This window comes from Rattus norvegicus, chromosome 16 (assembly GCF_036323735.1).
Source record: "Rattus norvegicus strain BN/NHsdMcwi chromosome 16, GRCr8, whole genome shotgun sequence".
Classification (NCBI taxonomy): domain Eukaryota; kingdom Metazoa; phylum Chordata; class Mammalia; order Rodentia; family Muridae; genus Rattus; species Rattus norvegicus.
The window spans coordinates 82,998,695-83,018,048 of NC_086034.1; the positions used below are offsets into that span (position 1 = coordinate 82,998,695).

Consider the following 19,354-nt stretch of genomic DNA (forward strand, 5'->3'; position numbering starts at 1 on the left):
CATAAAATAAAGATAGGTATTGAAGAAACACAGAAAAGTAGGCAGTGGCTGACTTCAATGCAAGCCAGAGAAGGAAAAGTGGTGAGCACACAATGTCAGAAACAGAGCAGCCCAGTGTGCTCTGCACATTCAATTTTAAGTACAATTTTATGAATTTTTATGAGGTGGGTAGGATATTTATGGAGTGTCTTAGTTAGGGTTTTAGTGCTATGAACAGACACCATGACCAAGGCAAGTCTTATAAGGACAACATTTAACTGGGGCTGGCTTACAGGTTTAGAGGTTCAGTCCATTGTCATTAAGGCAGGAACATGGCAGCGTCCAGGCAGGCATGATGCAGGAGGGGCTGAGAGTTGTACATCATCATCTGAAGGCTGCTAGCAGAATCGTCATTCAGGCAGCTAGGATGAGGGTCTTGAAGCCCACACCCTCAGTGACACACCTACTCCAACAGGGCCACATCTTCTAATGGTGCCACTCCCTGGGCCAATCGTATACAAACCATAACGTGGAGTAAGGTAACTCTTTTTTTTTTTTTAGATTTATTTATTATTATATATAAGTACATTGTAGCTGTCTTAGGCACACCAGAAGAGGGCATCAGATGGTTGTGAGCCACCATGTGGTTGCTGGGATTTGAACCCAGGACTTCAGGAAGAGCAGTCAGTGCTCTTAACCACTGAGCCATCTCTCCAGGCCCGAGTAAGGTAACTCTTTTCTTCTCTGTCATGATGAATAGATCTCCCTTTTAGGATATTTCTTCCTGTAATCCACTAGAAAAGGCTCAAACAGATGGATGGAAAGCACGGCGTGATAAAGCCAAGCGCACACATGCAACAGTCAGGAAAGCACCCCAGGTTTCTGATCTAGAGAGACAGCCTCCCCACAGCACCAAGCTTGCTTGACACTGCTACCACACGCAGATGCATTTTCCTGGTTACCACACACATAACTCATTTATGAGATTGCTCCGAAGCCAAAGATGGACCCCATGGCCGCCTCTCTGTTGAGAAACTTGAGGCTTTCTTACGATAGCTGAAACCAGGCTTTTTCACATTTCCAGGCTGCACAAACAGGGCTCAGGCTGTCTTTTAAGACTCCATTTCCCCACATCTACCTGCTACCTATGCCACTGGATTGGCTTGTGGTGGTAGCAAGACGTCATCTGAACAGAGGAAGAGAAGGGGGACCCTTGTAGAGCAGGCAAGGGTCTGGCGCTTACAACTGTGACTGCCTCAGTAGCTGGCAGCCCACAGGGTCCTGTCTCCATTTCGAGAGGGGGGACTCCGATGTACCCCTGGCTGTCCTGATAGTAACTTTCTAGCCCAGGTAGGACTTGAACTCATGTCAGTGTACCCACCTCAGCCTTCTGAGTACAACTTGTGTACTACTCTGCGTGTCTTCTCCGGGATGGTCTCAGATGTGGGGGAGCAGGCTTAGTCAGAGGGGAGCCCCTCTAGGACGCACTTGTGTTTGCTATTTCAGGAGAGAGCGGAGCGACAGGGACGATCGCTGGCTGCCTGTTCGGGTTGCTGCACGGCCTGGCCACGGTTCCACCGGGCTTGTACCAGGAACTGGAACACAAAGGCAGACTAGAGGATCTGGGTACAGCCCTGCATCGCCTGTCCACAGAAGAAAAGTAAAGTGTTTCTGACATTTTCCCTCCCAGAGGGCAGCCCACAGCGCCCGCAACTCAGGCTTAGAGCGTCCCCTAGGAGAGGGCATCCATACTCTCGTTACACACATGCCTCATAGGCCGTAATTCAATTGTAACTCTCCCCTCCAATATCAAACCCTCCTCGCTACATAAAATACATTGTCCTGAGAGAATATTTTCCCCTCACCCTCTCTGAAGTCTGGCGCTCTGCTCGAACAGCACTAACAGCCGTGGCTCTCTGTTGGAGAACCCTCTTCAATCTTTCCAAGCCCTAGCTGTGTCTACCTGCGACCCTTGCTTTCACACTGTGGGGTGGGGCCTGTCTCTTCCGCAGTCAGATTCATGGTAGAAATGACTGGTGGCTTCAGGATGTCATTTAACCTCCTTACTGCGCTTTGGTCACTAACCCTTTACCGGAATCTTTATAAATCAAAATGGAGAAAGCTAGGTCGCAGATGGTCTTCTGTGTCACATACGGCGCCTTACTTTGGTAGGTTAGACGCATGTGGGAGGAAGTCTTTAGCCACGGTGTCCTGTTCCATGGTGTTCCCCCAGTACGGGCTGGCTGGGAGCGTGGAGAAGGTGGGAACACGCTCCTCCAACCGTGGCTTTCAACACGGGTTTTCCTGGGTTAGTGACGAGTATGAAGTCAGCTACCATTGGTGACAGATGTCTGGTGCTATGCCTGGGCAGCACAGCTGTGTCTGTCCTGTTGGTCCCGTGTCCTTTTCACATGAAGACTTGTCTCTGAGGAGAGCCAACACTGTCTGCAGTGAGAGGCCGGTAGGGTTCCTTTGAAGCTCTGGTGGGCGGCGATTAGGACAGAAAGCATCCACTTGTTGGAATCTGCACAGCCTACAGGATGCAAACTCTCCCGGGCCTTGCCTGCTTCTGAGGGATGGTTGAATGGAATGCGGGGAAGCCTCTCTTTCCCCTTGGGGTATATATCTAAGACGGCTGAGCAATGGCTGCGGACTTTATTAGCAAGGACTGACAACACAGGTTTAGGGATGTGCTGGAACTTCCTGAAGTGGCCGTGTCCGAGGTGTCCTCGGGAACTAGCCTGTATTTATGGTGGAGCAAGCATGTCTTGGGACATAGCAGTTGTTTTGAGAGTACCTAGCTTCCATTTTGTGGATGAGAGTAGAGTCATATGGTAGATGCGTCTGTGGTGCTTAACACTGAGCAGGGTGTGTGCGTGTGTGTGCGTGTGTGTGTGTGTGTGTGTGTGTGTGTGTGTGTGTGTGTGTTTACTATTTTTTTTTATTTGAGAAAAGGTCTCTATATATCCCTGGCCTATAACTCACTATCTAAACTAGACTGGCCTCATCCTCACAGAGGTTTGTCAGCCTCTGTCTCCCTGGTACTGGGATTAAAGGCGTGCACCATCATAAGCCCAGTTAAATTGTTGGTTTTCTCATTTTGTTTTGTTGGGATAGGATTTCACTGTGTAACCTAGGATGGCCTCAGACTCATGGTCCTTCTGATGTGCTCGGCCTCTCCAGCACTGGCTATAGGCTTGTGCCACCATACCCAGCTGACTTCACATCGCTTGTGCAAACAAATCAGTCTCTGCGGAAAGCACAGTAAGCCGTGCTTCATCCTGGGACAATTGCCTTGCTTTCCTGGTTCTGATATTGTGGTGCAGGCAGCATTTTACTGCCCCCTAGTTTAATCAGTGAGTGAGGAACTAGCTACGTCGTATGAGCATGACACCTTGTGAGTCTAATGCCCGAGACTAAGGGGATGTCATGTGTCCTGCTTCAACACCAGGTCACTGTAACTATCTGTGCGTTAGATTTTGGAGGAATTGGTGTTTTTTTTTTTTGTTTGTTTGTTTTTGTTTTTTTTTTTTTTTTGTTTTTTTTGGAATCTGTGTTTTTTACTCCTAGGTGACAAGCTGGGGTGACTTACGGAAATGTGTGGGTCATAGATGTGACCTTCTGTATCCATTTTCTGCCTAAAGCAATGGGCGAGCGTCCTCTGTCAGTCTAGAGGCACAGGCAGGTAGGCTGAATCTAGGGCGTAGACTGAGAAGCCTTGGTTTCCTGAGAAGGTGATTTCAGGAGCAATCTGTACGCCAGTGTGTTCTCAAGAATGTGTGTGACCTTGTGCCTCTGTCCCCAGCAAAGAGTCACGTCCCCAGAAGAGGGATACGAATTATGTAGAAAAGACTGGTCAGGAGACACATGGTTTTGGAATTCTGGCTAATTTAGATGAATTTACCCAAATTCAAGAGAGAGAGAGAGAGAGAGAGAGAGAGAGAGAGAGAGTAAGAGAGAGATGTAGAGGCACAGAGACAGAGAGGTAGAGATACCCACACAGAGAAAGCACAGTGGGCATGGAACCCAAATTCAAGGCCTTACACGTGCCAGACAGGTGTTCCATTACTGAGTCACAAACCCAGACCAAAGCCTTTCATTTATATTTGGAATCACTTTCCCAAGGCATTCATATCTGAAAGCCAGATAAGAGGCGGGTATGTGGATGGCATCCCTTTCTGGCAATTGGAGGGTGTAAGTCTGCTAGACAGGATGCTAGACTCCTTAGAGAAGTTGGCAAATTGGATTCTTCAGCAGGTTGGAATGATAACAGTTATAAGATCAGTATTTCGGAGGCAGAGGCAGGGGGATCTCTAGTTCAGGACCAGCCCGGTCCACAAAGTGAGTTCCAGGACAGCCAGGGCTACACTAAGAAACCCCGTCTCAAACAATCAAAGCCAAAACAACAACAACAACAAAAATCGTAAAGTTCCTGTTAGGTTGGATGTGTCTTTTAGAACACGGAGCTAGCGTCACTCATGTTAAAACTGCCGCTGAGTCGGTTTCCTTCTCGCTATAAATACATTGAGAGCACACTCGGGACTTATGACTAATAACCTGGGTGATGTCAACTTGGAGAGCATCTCCTTCCACAATCACCTCCAGTGCTCACCCTCAAATCCTGGGAAGCTCTGACACCCTCTGCATGACCCCATCTATGTTGTCAGCGTCCCTGAACTCCACTCCTCACAGTACGGCTTCTCGGTGCTGTTTCTCCTTTCCTATTTTGATTGTTTTCAAGTCAATCCTTCCTTCCTCCCTTCCTCTCCTTCCTCTCCCCCTCCCTCCCTTCCTTCCATCTTCCTTCCTTTCTTCCCTTCTCCCTCCCTCCTCTCCTCCCTCTTTTCTCTCCTCCCTCCCTTCTTCCCTCCATCCCTCCTTCCTTCCTCTATCCATCCCCCTTCTTCTATTCTTTCTCTCTTTTCTCCTTCTTTTTGAGATAAGTTCTCAAAACCCAAACTGACCTCTAAATTTGCAGTCTCCCTCCCCCACACCTCCTGATCACAGGGATCACGGATGTGCACCGTCATGCTTGGCCTCACATAACTTCCAATGTGTTTTAAGAAGCCAAGTGTGGTGGCTCACACCTATAATTCCCAGACTTGGGAGGCTAAGCCAGGAGGATCACCACAAACGAGAGGCCAGCCTGGGCTGCACTGTGAGTTCCGAGTTGCTAGCTTTTGGCTACAAAGTGACACTTATCTAAAAGAAAAAAAAAATGAAAAGAAAGAAAACAAGTAAACAGTCAAAACAAGAGACAGCTCCAGTATGCCATCCGGGCAGCTTTATAACTGCTGATGCTCGACCACAGTTGGCACATCATTTTCTCTGTCCCTCTTACTACTTGCATGTGTACGCATGCACACATAGCCAGAGATACACAGAGAAACACGAGATAGAGACACACATGTAATTTTTTTTCTGAATCACTTACCGACAAACCACAAAACTTATGTCTTACTTTTTTGTCATAAACGTTTCCGTGAATTTTTTGAACGAGCATGCTCTTCCCTCACCGTTGTAGGTCAGAGGGTTGACCCAGCTAGAGTGGTACAGTCTGGGTACTAGCACCCTACTCTGAAGTACTGCTATTTTATATACACAGCTTGCCAGCTGCCTCACCAGGGCCCACTTTAATCTGTTTTTCTATGCCTCATCCCCACACAGATCAGACACCTGCTCCCCCCCCCACCCCATGTCTGCTTTCCGCCCTTCACCTCCAGAGTACTGAACAGCAACGCAAGGCAGTAGCTGTCATCAGAGTGATATGCCAAGAACCCTTTATTCCCTCCTGGATTTTGAGGCATTGAAGAGTTGCCCAACTCTTAGTAGGCCAGGGTCAGCCCAGGTGATGGTTGTTGTATACTCACAGCCCAAACGACCAACCGTCTCTCAGCCACACCTGCAGCCCCACATGTTGGATCCAGCTGCAATCCCAGGGGTACCACAGCCGAGGCAACCAGGCATCAATTTTGAGACAAGTGTTTCTAGGATAGCACTGACATTCAGATTCAGGACTCCATCCCTGGCCATCAGCTTCACAGATAATAACCGGGAGGCATTAGCAAGCGTCTGCTACAGAGCTCTCCCAGACTGGAGTCACTATGAGAACAGGCAACACTGACACTGCTCTGTGGCTGCTCCTGAAACAATGTTGCCATGGGTCTCACAGACACTCTCACCTCATCCGTAGTTGGGCCTCCATGACTCCTCCTGAAACAGTGTTGCTCTGGGCCTCACAGACACTCTCACCCGCATCCTTATTGGGTTTCCTGGAATGTGTGGAAGACACTTTTTTCTCTAAGAAATATATTTTCATCACTCACAGCCCAGCATTAGACATATGAGGAACATATTCAGAGCCCTGCTTAAAAGGCTCTGTTATTTAAAACCAGACTCCGTGGACTGAGTGTAGCTCAGTGGGGGAGTGCATGCCTAGTATTCAGGAGGTCCTGGGTAGTTTCCATCCCAGGAAAAGCTGGAAAACAAGGTGCAATCTTACTTATAAAAGTAAAGAGGAACCTAGAGGGGTTGGGGATTTAGCTCAGTGGTAGAGCGCTTGCCTAGCAAGCGCAAGGCCCTGGGTTCGGTCCCCAGCTCCGAAAAAAAAGAAAAGAAAAGAAAAAAAAAAAGGAACCTAGATTGCATCTCTCTTGACTCTAATTTGGCAAGTGCATCCGTGGAACCCTGGCTGAGCAGCCAGCCCTTGAGACAGGCGGTTACTGCTCTGTGGAAGTGACCAGGCTATGCATGCTGTCCAAAGTCCCCATACCAGTGCCCCACGAGGACACTGAGCTTGTCAGGACTCTGTGTGTGGATGAGATACAGATGACTTCCTGACCCAATTGTGAGGGTGGCCTCCAAGGGTGCCCGTCCTCAGGGCCACCTTGTCCTTCCAGAGTGGCCATGAGGACCTATGGGTAGAAGCTGCTGGAGCTACTGGGAATCTTCTATGAGCTAAGGAGGGGTGTTGAGGAATGGCAGGCAAAGGCCACTGCTCCCCCGCCCCCCGCCCTGAGCCAGGGAGGCCTGACTCCCTGATATTTATGGAGTTTGAGGAAAGGCTCCCAGAAGAGACAGCTATAAAAATAAAACATGGTGGTGAGTCAGCATGCTTAGTGGTTATCCATCATGTGCTGGGCAGAATGAGCAGGAAGAAGCTGTGGCCCTCCGGCCTCAGTGTCAGAATCAGGAGTATGGGTATAATAATACTGTCTTAGTTTCCTTTTCTGTTGCTATCACAAACACCATCACCAAAGACAAATTTGGGGAGAGAGGGGTTTATTTCTGCTTACACCTACTGCTCAGGGGGAAGCCGGGGCAGAAACTCAAGGGAGGAGTCATGGGGGAAGGCTGCCTACTGGTTTGCCCATTGGAGTTTGAGACCTCCACTTCTCCTACAAGGAAACTGAGGCAGAGGAGTGCTCTCTGCCAGAGAATGCTCAGAGCAGAGCAGGTACCCAGCATCGCTGCCACACCCCCGACCATGGAGCAGTCCAGCAAGGCCCTGCTGTCCATAGCTGATGAGGAACTGGATTGACCCAAGGCTGCCTGTGCTCAAAGAGGTCTGCTGTTCTCTGTAGAAGTCCCGATGTCGATGTCGTAGGCATTCCTGAGGACTGAGCAGCCTGGGTGTGTCCTGAGATGATTGTTTAGTCTCCCGTCCTGACCTTGCCTGCCTGCCTGCCTGCCTGCCTAAATTAGGAAGGTTTATGGGCCCCCTGTTTGTGTTGGCCACGGAAGGGAAGATTCTGTTCCATCCTGGGTCGGGCTCTATAGCTCATCCAAGTACCTGAGGGACATGGAAAATGGGCTCAGTCGTGTCTACACACTGCAGCTGGGCAGAGTGCCCTGACGAAGGCAGCATAAGGCCCCACAAGCCATCCTGGGGCTCCAGTGTGAGGTGTGGTCGTGCAGCAAAGACTCTGGAGTGTTCTGGCATCAGCTCAGAAGAACCGAGGCAGTGTGGGAGGGGACCACATGAGATGGCTTGGGTGTCAGAACCCACACGGAGCACAGAGAGGCTTCCACGGGGTTGTGGCATCAACTCACAGCTAGGAAAGGCTCCTTGGAAGGAGCGTGGGGGGGGGCAGAAACACGCAGGAGGACAGAGAAGCTGCCCTGCTGGGGTAGGAAACAGATTTATAAAGCTGAGGCTAGAGCCAGGAGGGCAGAGGGGTAGGAGGTCTGCATGCTGCCTACAGTTGCCCATAGGCATCCACGGGGGCTCCTACTGCATCCACAGGCTTCCGAGAAGGTCCGATGCTCATGCTCAGAACTCTGGGCAACCGGAGTGAACTGGAAAAGAAAACAGACACACTTCCTGCTCACATTTTGGTGCAGTAGAGGTCCATGGGCAGAAGCAGAATGGCTCTTGAAATTGCACTGGGAACTCTAAGGGGTCACATGGTAACTGGCTACCCCGGTGGTGTGGTGGGGAGCAGCCCTGGGCTAGGAGCTTGAGGCTGCCCTGGAGAGAGAACAATGAGTCTGTCCCCTGGGCCTGGCACCAGCTGGTCTGAGGACAGAGTGCCTCAGGCAGATGAGCTAAGGCAAAGATCTCAAGGTGAGAGTGTTAGAATTCCATTTCCCCAGGTTTACTCCATCTGGAGCCTACCAGGAGTTGGGAGAACACGAAAGGCTGGGCCTGCAGATCTGAGAGAGGCTTTCTGGAAGAGGACAGAAGCTCACTCACAGACAGTGGATGGCCCGAGGGATGATAACCAAAGATCCACATGAACGAGGAAATTTTTATTATAATGACTGTTATGCACAGTTTTGACTCACTGGAGTGAGCTGGGAAATCCCAGTGAACTCCTCACTCCTCGGTGTCACTCCTCGGTGTAGGGCCTTGGTGTGACAGGGCCAGGTGTGGCTAGCTCACCAGAAAAGAACTTAAGTCTCTGCTCTAATCTGTTAATGCTGGCCCATAAATCTTAGGAAAGCATCTGCGCTGCCCTAACTGAAAACATCGGAGATGACGGTGAGAGCTTTGGGGAGCGTTCCAAAACTCCATCTGGGGCTGTTAGATAAAACCCCTTTTCATGTCTGAAAGGCCCCAAGTGGCCTCAAGTGTTGGTCCCTGGTGACGGGCAGGTGGTGAGCTGTTGGGCGGTACCTTGGCGATAACGCTAGCTTCTAACTGGTTGGGAACTGAAACGTGTTGCATAGCATGGCTTCAGCCCAACCAGCCAGGCTGGGCTTAGACACACTAACACTCTTGATCTAAGGACACTTAGCAAGTCTCCCTAAAGAACGCCCTGCTTACACACCACCACCGAGACATTGGCACTACTAGTGGAAGGCAGCATGGCACCATGGCATGGGGCATGTAGAGACACTAGGCCGTCCCCCCTGTGACAGGAGAAGATGAACAGTTAATGCCAGGCGAGTTTCTTATTTCTCCCTCTAGACCATAGGCTCAGGAGCCCTCAGAGAGGACTTGGGGACATACTCAGTGTCCCGAATGGTTGGGCCCCCTGGCCTTTAGTCAGTCGGTCAGAATATCGACTGGATGTCGTCAGCTTGGTTATTTCAGTCACGCTATTGACTCACCTGAGGAAGTTATTAAGACAGTTGGAATAGCCTGATCGGCTCACACACTGAGTGACCACAAAGCTCCAAGAGGTACACAGGCTCCTTGAGTCTCCTCACAGGACCTGAGCCAGGTGAGTCTATCCGCACCCCAGGCCTGGGGAACAGGAACCTTATGACTCCACAAGCTGTGTGGCTCCCAGGAGCTCACACAAGGGGGCTCTGGTGGCCCAGCACAGGGTACCTTGTTGAAGTTTGGTAATGATACTTGTCAAATTTCTCTTCATAGAGACTGTAGAGTGAAGTGTGCGTAGACCGCTCCAGGCCACGCTGGAGCGTATGGGCTTGGTAGTTGCAGATGCGTGAATTCAGCTTGCTCTGGGTCCCGAGCTCTGCTTGAGATCCTATGGGCACATGAAACCAGACCCACAGAAGATGTTGGCAAGCAGGACAACATAGGAAGGGCGTGGCTGTGCCCAGCCTAGGGTGGGTCAGAGATGCTGCTGTCCTCTGTACGAAGAACATCCGAGGAGAGTAGAGGCTAGATGTGATTGGCAGGAGTGTGGTCACATGACCGGTGGCCATCGAGAGCACACGGACACTGTTTGACTGTGTGCATGTCAGGCAGACAAGCCTGGAAGAGGGGCAGGGAATGTTTCCTGGGGCCAGCAACTGTCTGATGAATCTTAAAGCAGTAGGGCCCTGTGGCTGTAGTGGGTGGAGGCCAAGAAAGCTCCTGTGTGCCTAAGGGGCACAGTTAACAGGGGGAGGAATTTGGGGTGTAAGGGCTTAGTTCATAGGCATGCAGCATGTGCCTGTGAGAGAGACCCCAGATAATCCAGATAGAAACTGGTATCTAGGTCAACCCCAAGATGTAGAACTTAATGGCCACCAGTTACAAGATGCTCTGAGAGAGGGAAAACTTGCCACCCACAGTCAAAGCCAACCCACTCCCAGGATGGCACGTCTTACTTACCTCAGAGGCTGGAAATCTGGGACCACGCATATCCAAGCAACTATGCTCAAATTCCCTCAATCCCAGCAGCGGCTCACAGCCTGCCCCACCCCACCCCCACCCCCAGCCACTGCCCCCTGCCTATGGCAGCTGTTAAGACATACAGGTGGCTTTGCAGAATGCACAAAATCTTCAGAATCACCCTGGTGATGGCGTCCCAGGATGGTGAGCCCCTTTAGGTGAAAGGAGGTCTCTCTCCACCCCGAACAGCTTCCAAATCAGTGTGAAGAGATTGTCACAGGTCTTCTGAAGAGGAGACAGCTCAGGCAGTAAGACTGTGGCAACCAGGTGCCACAGAGGCAAACCGGAGCTCCGGGACTGTGGCTCCTAAACTCTGAAGCAGACCAATGGCTTTCCACTCTGGGCCCCAAGGGAGTGTTGGAGCCGCCCCAGGATTGGTTTATTCTTGCAAAGACAGAGCAGCCGCAGCGGGGATTGGCCTTTATGTCCTGACTGACTACCCAGAACAATGGAGCTCTTGGTGTTGAGCCGCACAGCTGCCACTCGGGTTTAGTTATTTTTACCCAGTGCGATGTGCTTACTCACACCCTGCCAAGGCTTTCGGAGTGCCCACGATGTGGCTGTCCTTTAATACTCCCACGTAACATGTCAGCTCTTTGAATGCATATGTCTCAGGCTTGCAGAGGCCTCTCTGATAGTGCTCAGAACTGGCACCAGCCAGACCAGATAGGTCCTGACTCATAAGGATGAGCCACAGGGGTCCTCTGGGAGCTTCGATGCCATCCCAGTCAGGGTGACCGCCGCTGTGAGGAAACACCGTGACCAAAGCAACTTGGAGAGGAAAGGATTTAATTGGCTTACACTTCCACATCATAGGCCATCACTGAAGGAAGTCAGGACAGGAGTTCAAACAGGGCAGGAACCTGGAGGCAGGAGCGGATGCAGAGGCCATGGAAGGGTGCTGCTTACTGGCTTGCTCCCCCTGGCTTGCTCTGCCAGCTTCCCTATAGAACCCAGGACCACAGCCCATGGACAGCACCACCCACAATGGATTGGACCCTCCCCCATCAATTGCTAGTTAAGAAAATGCCTCACAGGTCTGCCTGTCAGCTTATGGAGGCTTTTCTCTTGAGGTTCCCTCCTGTCGGATGACTTTAGCCCGTGTCAAGTTGACATAGAATCGAGATAATAGTGAGCTTATGTAAACGAATGAAATCCATGACTGCTTTGACTTTTGTTTCCCTACAGTTCCGAGAGCGGCAAGATTGGCTGTGACAAGACCGCCATGGATGCGCAGACGCTGAAGAAGAGGATCAGCAGGACATGTGACGAGGCGGCCCGTACCATCCTCAACAGCTTACTGCTTTACATCTTGGACCACGCAGACGGGCCCCAGAAGGTGGAGGACAGGACACACAGGGCCAACCACCCTTCCCAACTCCAGGAGGTGGGCCGGAGACCCACGCGTTTCCAGCTTCTACAGGCCAAGTTCATGGGCACTGGCCGGGAGCCCCACCTCAAGAAGACCCGGGACGTTGGCCGGCTGATCTCTAAAGATAAGCAAGGACCTGGTAGGAGTTTTGTAAGCGCCACTATCAACAAACTCCTGGAAAAGACCAAGGAAGGAGGCAGAAGCACCAGCCAGAGGACCCCTGCCAGCGAGAAGCCCCGGTGGAGCCCCTCGAGCGGGAAGAGCACTGTGAAAAACATCCTGAAGAAGTTCCTGGCTGCAGAAGAGAAGGAGGCTAGGGAGAAGGAAGCGGGCGAGAAGTCCCCTGCCCAGCGGCCCGGAACTGCCAGGGGCCTCCTGCCCAGAATTGTGGGCCGGAGCTCCATCCTCTCCAAGCTGAAGGAAAGATTCGAACAGAACAGCTGCCTGTACTCTGAGGCCGGCGTGCTGGCCCTGCACAAGGAAGGACTGAAGAGCAAGAACCTACAGAAGAGGAAAGTGCACAGGCCACAGGTACGGATACTCCACGTGGCCACCATGGCTACCAGCTGTACCAGGATCCCCCCGGCCCAGTTTCTGGCCTGCACAGCTGAGCCCCTGCCAGCCCTCAGCATTGCCACCATCGTCTGTGGCCCCCAGAGCTGGCTGTCCCACTGTGCAAAACTTAGTCACTCTGAGTGCAGACGCCGGCCCCCCGGGGGGATCATCACACCACTCTCCGACTCAGAAAACCTGGAGCCTGTCAGAAACAAAACACAAGCCCTCGTGAATGAAGAGCGCACAGAGCACCCTGTGTCCTCAGTGCCCCAGGTGGTGGCTGGCGTGGACAGTCGCATGGCTCTGAACATGGGTTTCTCTGGCACGTCTATCAAAGGACACGCTCTGCCTGGTCATGAACCAGTGTTGTCCTCGCTTGGACTGGACAGCCCCAGAAGTCCTGGGCCAGTCGCAAGGGACAGAACAGCACAGCCCGGTACACAAGAGGTGTCAGCTGACACCCAGGGAGTGACAGATAATTCAAGAGGGGCCCCTGAAATCGTCATGACTGTATGCAGCTCTGAGGACGAAGCCGAAAGGACGCCCTCAGGCATGGAGAGAGAGCCCTTCTTTGCCATCCAGAGGCACCTGCCAGAACAGGAATCTGTGACTCGGATCCCTGTCCTGGCCCCCACAGCAGTCCAGGCTGAGCGTCGAGCACAGCCTGCCATCAACCCCCCACAGATAACAGTGCAGCTTCCCATCGTTCACGAGATGCCGGCCTCTCCCGGTCCCGAAGAAAAATGCTCTCCAGGTGTGAGAGGAGAGGTCATGGCTGAAAATGAACAGGCGGCATCTTCCACTGTGATCGAAGACAGGAGGGGTCCCCGAGACCCATCAGTGCAGAGTCAACCCTGTAGCTTGCCCAGGAGTCTCCATCCTGTAGCTCAGCGTGGACTCCAGAAAGACCTAAGAGATGGTGCCCATGCGGGTGATGATGCCTCACAGAGGTTCCTAATACCAAGCCCTTCCAAGACGTTTCCCGGTAGGACAGAGGAAAATAAGAACCCTGTGAAGTCACATGACCTCAAGAATTGCAGTGGTGATGGCCCCTCGATGTACCCCACTGCTGAGAAAAGCTATGCAGGAGTGGGCCCCTCCTCGGCCACTGGCTTCCAGCAAGGGACATCCAACATGGTGCTGGTGTCAACCCAGGACTGCATGAGGCCTGACGGTTCTATAGCACCAGGCAAGAACATCCAGTTTGGACAGGAAGAGTATCCAGGGTCCCTGAACAAGTTAGCTCAGCCACCAAGCGTCTCTTGTGAAAACGCCAACCATGATTTGGACAATAGCAGCAGCAGCCAGCCTATTGCAAGCCTCGAAGCCTCTGGGAAGGCAATAGGGACTGCCGCTGATCTCACAAGACTGCAGCCAAGTAATACTCAACACCCTGAACTCAAGATAACAGCATGGCCAATGGGTACTCAGGATGCTGAACTCAAGGTAATGCCACATACGGGTGATTCCAGGGAGGCCGAATACAAGACAGTGCCACAGACAGGTGCTCAAGGTGTTAGACACAAGCAAGTGTCATGGGCAAGTGGCACCCAGAACAGTGCGCACAGACTCACACAGCCACCTGTGTCCCAGGATGTGGAACCCAGCCTAATGCCACACCTCGATGCTTCCCAGGCGCCTAAGCACAAGGAAACACTGTGGCCAAGCAGCGTCCAGAATACTGACCACGATACAACACAGCAAGATAGGACCCAGGACACTAAACTGATGGCACTGCGGCCAGGTGGTGCCCAGGATGCTGAACACAAGACGGTGTCACAGGCAAGTGACACCCAAGATGCTGGACACAAGACAACCACATGGGCGGGTGGTGCCCAAAACACAAGACGGAAGATCTCATCACAGCCAGGAGGTGCCCAGGACACCAAATACAAGACACTGACACAAGCAAGTGGCATCGCAGACACGGAGCACAAGGTGACTGCACAGGCTGCGGATGCCCAGGATAGAGAAGAAAGCCCTGAAAAGAAGACATCACCGTGGTCAGGAAGTGTCGAGGACTATAAAGACAAGATAGCACAGGGACCCCACAGCCAGCCTCCTTTGGTGTCAGGCAGGTCCCCGAAGCACGAGAGTAGAGCCACTGAAGGAAGCATCATCTCGGAAGACCTGGTGCAGACCCATCTCCTAAGGTCGGCAGCCCCAGCCATTCTGCCACAGGAAGCTGCCGGTTCTCGCCTGGTGTCTACTAAGTCTCCCCCATGTGTTTCAAGTGAGCCAGGGAACAAGATTACAGCAGCGGAAAGAGACCCTCTGTGCACAGCATCTCCAGAGCCACACACGAAGCCAGCAGAGTATCTGGACCACCCACCGCTGCCCTCCCTGGGTCCACAGGCACTGGACAGAAAGTATCCTGAGAGAGAGCAACACCTCTCTAGTGCAGCGCACGCCCCTTTAAGGCCAGCCACAAAGGGAGAGACCAGGCAGGTGGAGCTAGCCCACGGTCCAGAGCCTCCTGTCCCCACCCAGAAGGCAGTGCATAGGTCTGCCCCCCAGGCAAAACCCTTGGGAGGTAAAGCCAAAGAGAGGCTGCCAGCACAGGTGGACACGGGCAGGCCACAGAGACACCTCGGATCAGAGGAAACTGGTCCAGGACATGTACGATCACACCAGACTGGACAGTCAGATGTGCTGTGTGTGGCAGATCCACAAGCATGGGCTTCTCAGGACCCAGTAGTGAATGAAAAGACACCAGTGGAGGAGAATCCCTGTCAGCACAGGAACAGGGCTCAGAAGGATCCCTCAAGACCACTGAAGAGTCTGGGAAAGAGCCCAACTCAAGGAGGAGGAGGAGACAGCCTCCAGGCCGGCAAGAATCTAGCTACTCCAGGGCACCCTACAAAGCCCTGTGACCTGCGTATGCAGAAACAGACCCAGGGTCAGGGACAGGTCAGCCACCCAGTACCTCAGGCCTGGGAACAACCTGACAGCACGGCTGAAGGAATACTGACTACCTGCACAAGTTGGGAGCCTCCCAGACCTGGCCCCACATTTGGCAGTCAGCAAAGCCTGGTTTCCCAGCACCTGCCCCAAGAAAGCCAGACTCTGGCTAGTAGTAGGACCACCATCGGCTCCTTGGAGAACACACACGACACTTCCTGGCTCCCATCTGATGCTGGAGGCCACCCACTCTTCCAATCCCTTGCCCAGGATGGGCCCCCAAGAGCCCCTGGGGCAGAAAAGGACCTATCAGACCATAAGCATAACAGGTCGGTGCACTTTGCAAAGTATCGTGCCCAAAGCTTTCGGGACCAGAAGGCCTTCGATCTGTCCTTCAGGCCCACAGTCCTCAGGGCCAGTGACACCTTTGAGCCTCCAAAGTGAGAGCTCATCTTGAGCCAACATGTCTGTCTCTAACCGAACATGACTTTGAGCATCCTGCCCCCTCCCCGAGAGAACGTAGACATTAGTGTCTCTCATTTCTTCTCCCTTCAGATGAACCAATCCTGGGGATGCACGCAGATGGTACTTGTGCATGTTTGAGGCAGCTGTGAGACCTCTCTAGATGAGGAAGGTGTTAGCTCTCCAAGGCTGTGGGCTGCAGCCCCTTGCCTTCACAGGACCTTGTGATGTCAGCCCAGCATTGTGACTTGGAGGACATGGAACATTCACTCCTGTCTTGGCAGAAGAGAGATCAGTGTCATGGGCTGCCCTTACGATGTTCTCTGGCCCTCTGCTCCCCAGAGTTTCCCAACTATGTCCCGGCCTACTATGACCTATGAAAGGCAGCGCCTGTGACCTATGACCTGAACCTTGCATATGCAGGAAGTGCGGTGCTTGTCTAATCCACGTCCCACCCCTAAGCTGGTACCAGAGTCTTGCTGATCACGGCAAGACTTGGGGTCGCAGACTGGCTTGTCTCCTAAGCAGACATCGGGAAAGAACCATAGGGAGCCACAGGAGGCTTTCCCAACACTGATTTGAGGCACACAATTCCAAGCATGCTTTTGTTTAGCACTGGGTGACGATTGAAACACTGTCACTTCTACTGTCCCTGTGACTACCAGGATCCCCAGTGGGGTTCATGAGGCAGCTCTCCTATCCTGCTGTCGGTCAAGTTACATGGGGTTCCAGTTGTTTCCAGCTGCTGACTGCACTTCTGTCTGGAGCATTTGCTGTCCTGAGGCACGCAAAGACAGTGACAGTCACCCACTGAACCTCAGCTTGGGATAGTCTCCATTAATGTCTCACAGTGTCCCGGCTGCCCTTTGGTGTGTCTACTGTATCTAGACCAAACTGGACACTTCTGAGCAGGCTACACCTCTTAGAGCTCTGGCCGTCATGCCACCTGACTTGTGGGGATGCTCCACAGAACCACAGAAGAGCTGAGGTGGTGATTAGCACCCCAAGATGCTCTCCTTTGGGTGACTTCCTCTCAGAAGAGTGGCATCTGACCTTTGAAGACGTACTATTCGGTTTTGTCACACTTGAGAATCCCCCCACCCCCCGAAACACTTTGCCTGCTCTGGCGACTGGCTCTCTATTCTCTGGGACTCCCTTTGTTTTCCAACTCAAATTCCAAAACTAGAATGTCCTGTCCCATTCCAGATGAAGTTGACTATGCTTCCCCCTCACCCCCAGCTCAGGGACACCTGAGTGGCCACATGGGCCATTGCTCAGGAACCTGAGCCCCTGGTCAAGCAGGAAGCATGAGGTCTTTGTGTGTTGAGCACAGCAGGAGTCTGCTCTACAGCTTCTGTGGTCACTACGTGCTCCCTCCATAGGAGGCAGTGCTCCTTACCCTTTTCAAGAGCCTTTCCTGAACACAGGGCACTGTCCCCTTGTGTCCCATGTTGCACCTCTGTGGTCATTTCCCGTATCCTGGGGTCCTGCAGAGATAGACGCCTCGGTGTCTGTTTTTCAAGCCCAGCTAATATTGGAGGACATGGAGCTGTGGGGTGCATAGTTCCCTACCCTCCCAGAGTTGCTATAAAGCCAGCTCCTAGGGACTGTCAGACAGAAGGGCTGTCCCAGCAGAGGCCACATCCCTCCTCAGGCCTTTTTGGCATTATCAGCAACATCTGCTCATACCAGGGGTGTAGGAAAGTGGCTCCTGTCCTTGAGATGCCCAGGTGGCTCCCACCAGACAGGTGCAAAACCAATTTGCTTGTTTTCTTTCTTTCCATACTTTGATATCAGATGACATCAAAAGCCTGGTGACCCACAGAGGGGTCATGCTCATTGGAAATCCCTTCAAGGAGCGCCAGTAGGAGGGCTTTGCTGAAGGTTTGGCGTTTTGTTTTTTAAGATGGAGTACTTTTGCAAACAAGAACTTTCAAACAGGCCTTTCAAACGTCGTGAGGGGGGAGGGAGTAAGGACCTTCCGCTGCTCCCGACTGGTCACACAGCAGGACCTTTGCCAGTAGAACAGTACGGTCAGCCTGTCCCTGTACACAGGGCTACTGTGAAGTCGCCTGTGCCTTGAGGCTGAGGGAGGCACAGCCCAGCTCAGAGTTCAGAAAGGCCGTGAGCAATTAACCACAGCGCTACTTGAAATCAGAGGAAGTCCCTGCTGCCAAGTCGAAACTCAGTCAGCAGAGAGCTCACCACAGCGTCTGTCAGGCAGACCACTGTCCTGCGGGGAGAGACCCTCAGTGCTCTCAGGTTGGAACAACTAATGCCCAAGGTGGTGTGCAGATCATCCCCCAGCAGACCCATAAAAACCAGCTCCCCACTCTTCGGGCCAGTTAAGGCTCCACCACTCGCTCACCAGGCCTTGCTGCTGCAGGCTTTCAAGGCACCGTCCACAGAATCCTGCCAGCGGACACAGCGCACTGTTTAAGACACGCCCTTGGGACTGCCACTTTCAGAATCGTGCAGAGGCAAAAGCACTTAACTCTTTTAATCAAAGATCTCACTACCATTTTAGTTACGTATCAACCCGTGGCTACCTGTTAAGTTCTGTCTCTATTTCTCTTTGTATATAAAAACTCTAAAATGGGATTAGTCAGAAAAAAAATATTTTGGTATATTGTTTCCCTTGAATGTGCACTAACTTCAGATAGCTGGAATTTTGTAAAAGGAAATAAAATATTTCTCCCATTATAAATCTGTTATGTCTGTGAGGAACAAGATCTTCACTCTAAGAAATTCGAGGGGCTGGGGATTTAGCTCAGTGGTAGAGCACTTACCTAGGAAGCGCAAGGCCCTGGGTTCGGTCCCCAGCTCCGAAAAAAAGAACCAAAAAAAAAAAAAAAAAGAAATTCGAGACTAGGGAAAGTGCATTAAGCACTGTAGAAAGGGACACAGACGTACAGGAAAGGCAAAAATGGCAGGCATGGATTGGCTCATGATCGTGAGAATTTTCTGTCCCCCTTTCCCATAAGCTAGTACCCCAGGGAATCACAGGCTTCGGGCTATTCTAGCATAGCCTTTTCTCTAGTTCCACCCTATTGATTCAGGACATCGTCTTATCTCATGAGATTTCTCCCTTTCCTGGTGGTGGGCTCAATCTCCTAGTAAACTGGCTGCGACCTTCTAATTCTCAGGGTCCAGGGTCCTGAGACAAGCAGGCACCAGCCACCAGCCAGAGAGTGAGGGCCTCCTGCCTCCTGCTTATCTGTGATGCCTTGGTGTCCACACACACCACATACTGAAGATGGACGATTTATTTCCTATTTATCTTTGGGTACACTGCGTGGATGAACTGAGCATCAATAGGAAGTAGCCATGAAAGGAGGAGAAAAGTCGGGGAGGCCTGGGCTGGGGTACAAAGAACTCCGTGGTATATCGGCACCAGGTCAGCAGGGCTGGAGGCTCCGTGCAGAGAAACCTCAGTGTGTTCTGGGATAGAAGACAGCAGCACTGTTCCAGGATCTTCTCTGGGTCGGTTTAAAGAACTCACATGCCTACTCTGG

The 19,354-nt window shown here is 52.0% G+C and overlaps 1 protein-coding gene and 1 long non-coding RNA gene across 5 annotated transcripts in view; one reads left to right on the forward strand and one right to left on the reverse strand.

Moving 5' to 3' along the window:
- Positions 1-18,546, forward strand: part of Adprhl1 (ADP-ribosylhydrolase like 1) — a 31,886-nt gene extending 13,340 nt beyond the window's left edge. Inside the window, exons 7-8 of one of the 4 annotated variants that reach the window (NM_001409008.1) lie at positions 1,486-1,639; positions 11,738-18,542. In NM_001409008.1, coding sequence (NP_001395937.1) covers positions 1,486-1,639; positions 11,738-15,821 — 4,238 coding nt within the window. In that variant the 3' untranslated portion in view covers positions 15,822-18,542. Of the gene's footprint in view, positions 1-1,485; positions 2,101-8,271; positions 9,648-11,737 lie in introns of those variants that run through there. The other 3 variants (XM_039095253.2, NM_001013054.2, XM_063275261.1) reach the window with 3 other exon arrangements.
- Positions 7,244-10,568, reverse strand: LOC102548530 (uncharacterized). The gene is made up of 2 exons (XR_010058756.1): positions 9,535-10,568; positions 7,244-8,277 (listed from the first exon to the last, which is right to left on the reverse strand). It is a non-coding gene; the product is annotated as an uncharacterized LOC102548530 (long non-coding RNA).
- Positions 18,547-19,354: the final 808 nt, after the last annotated feature.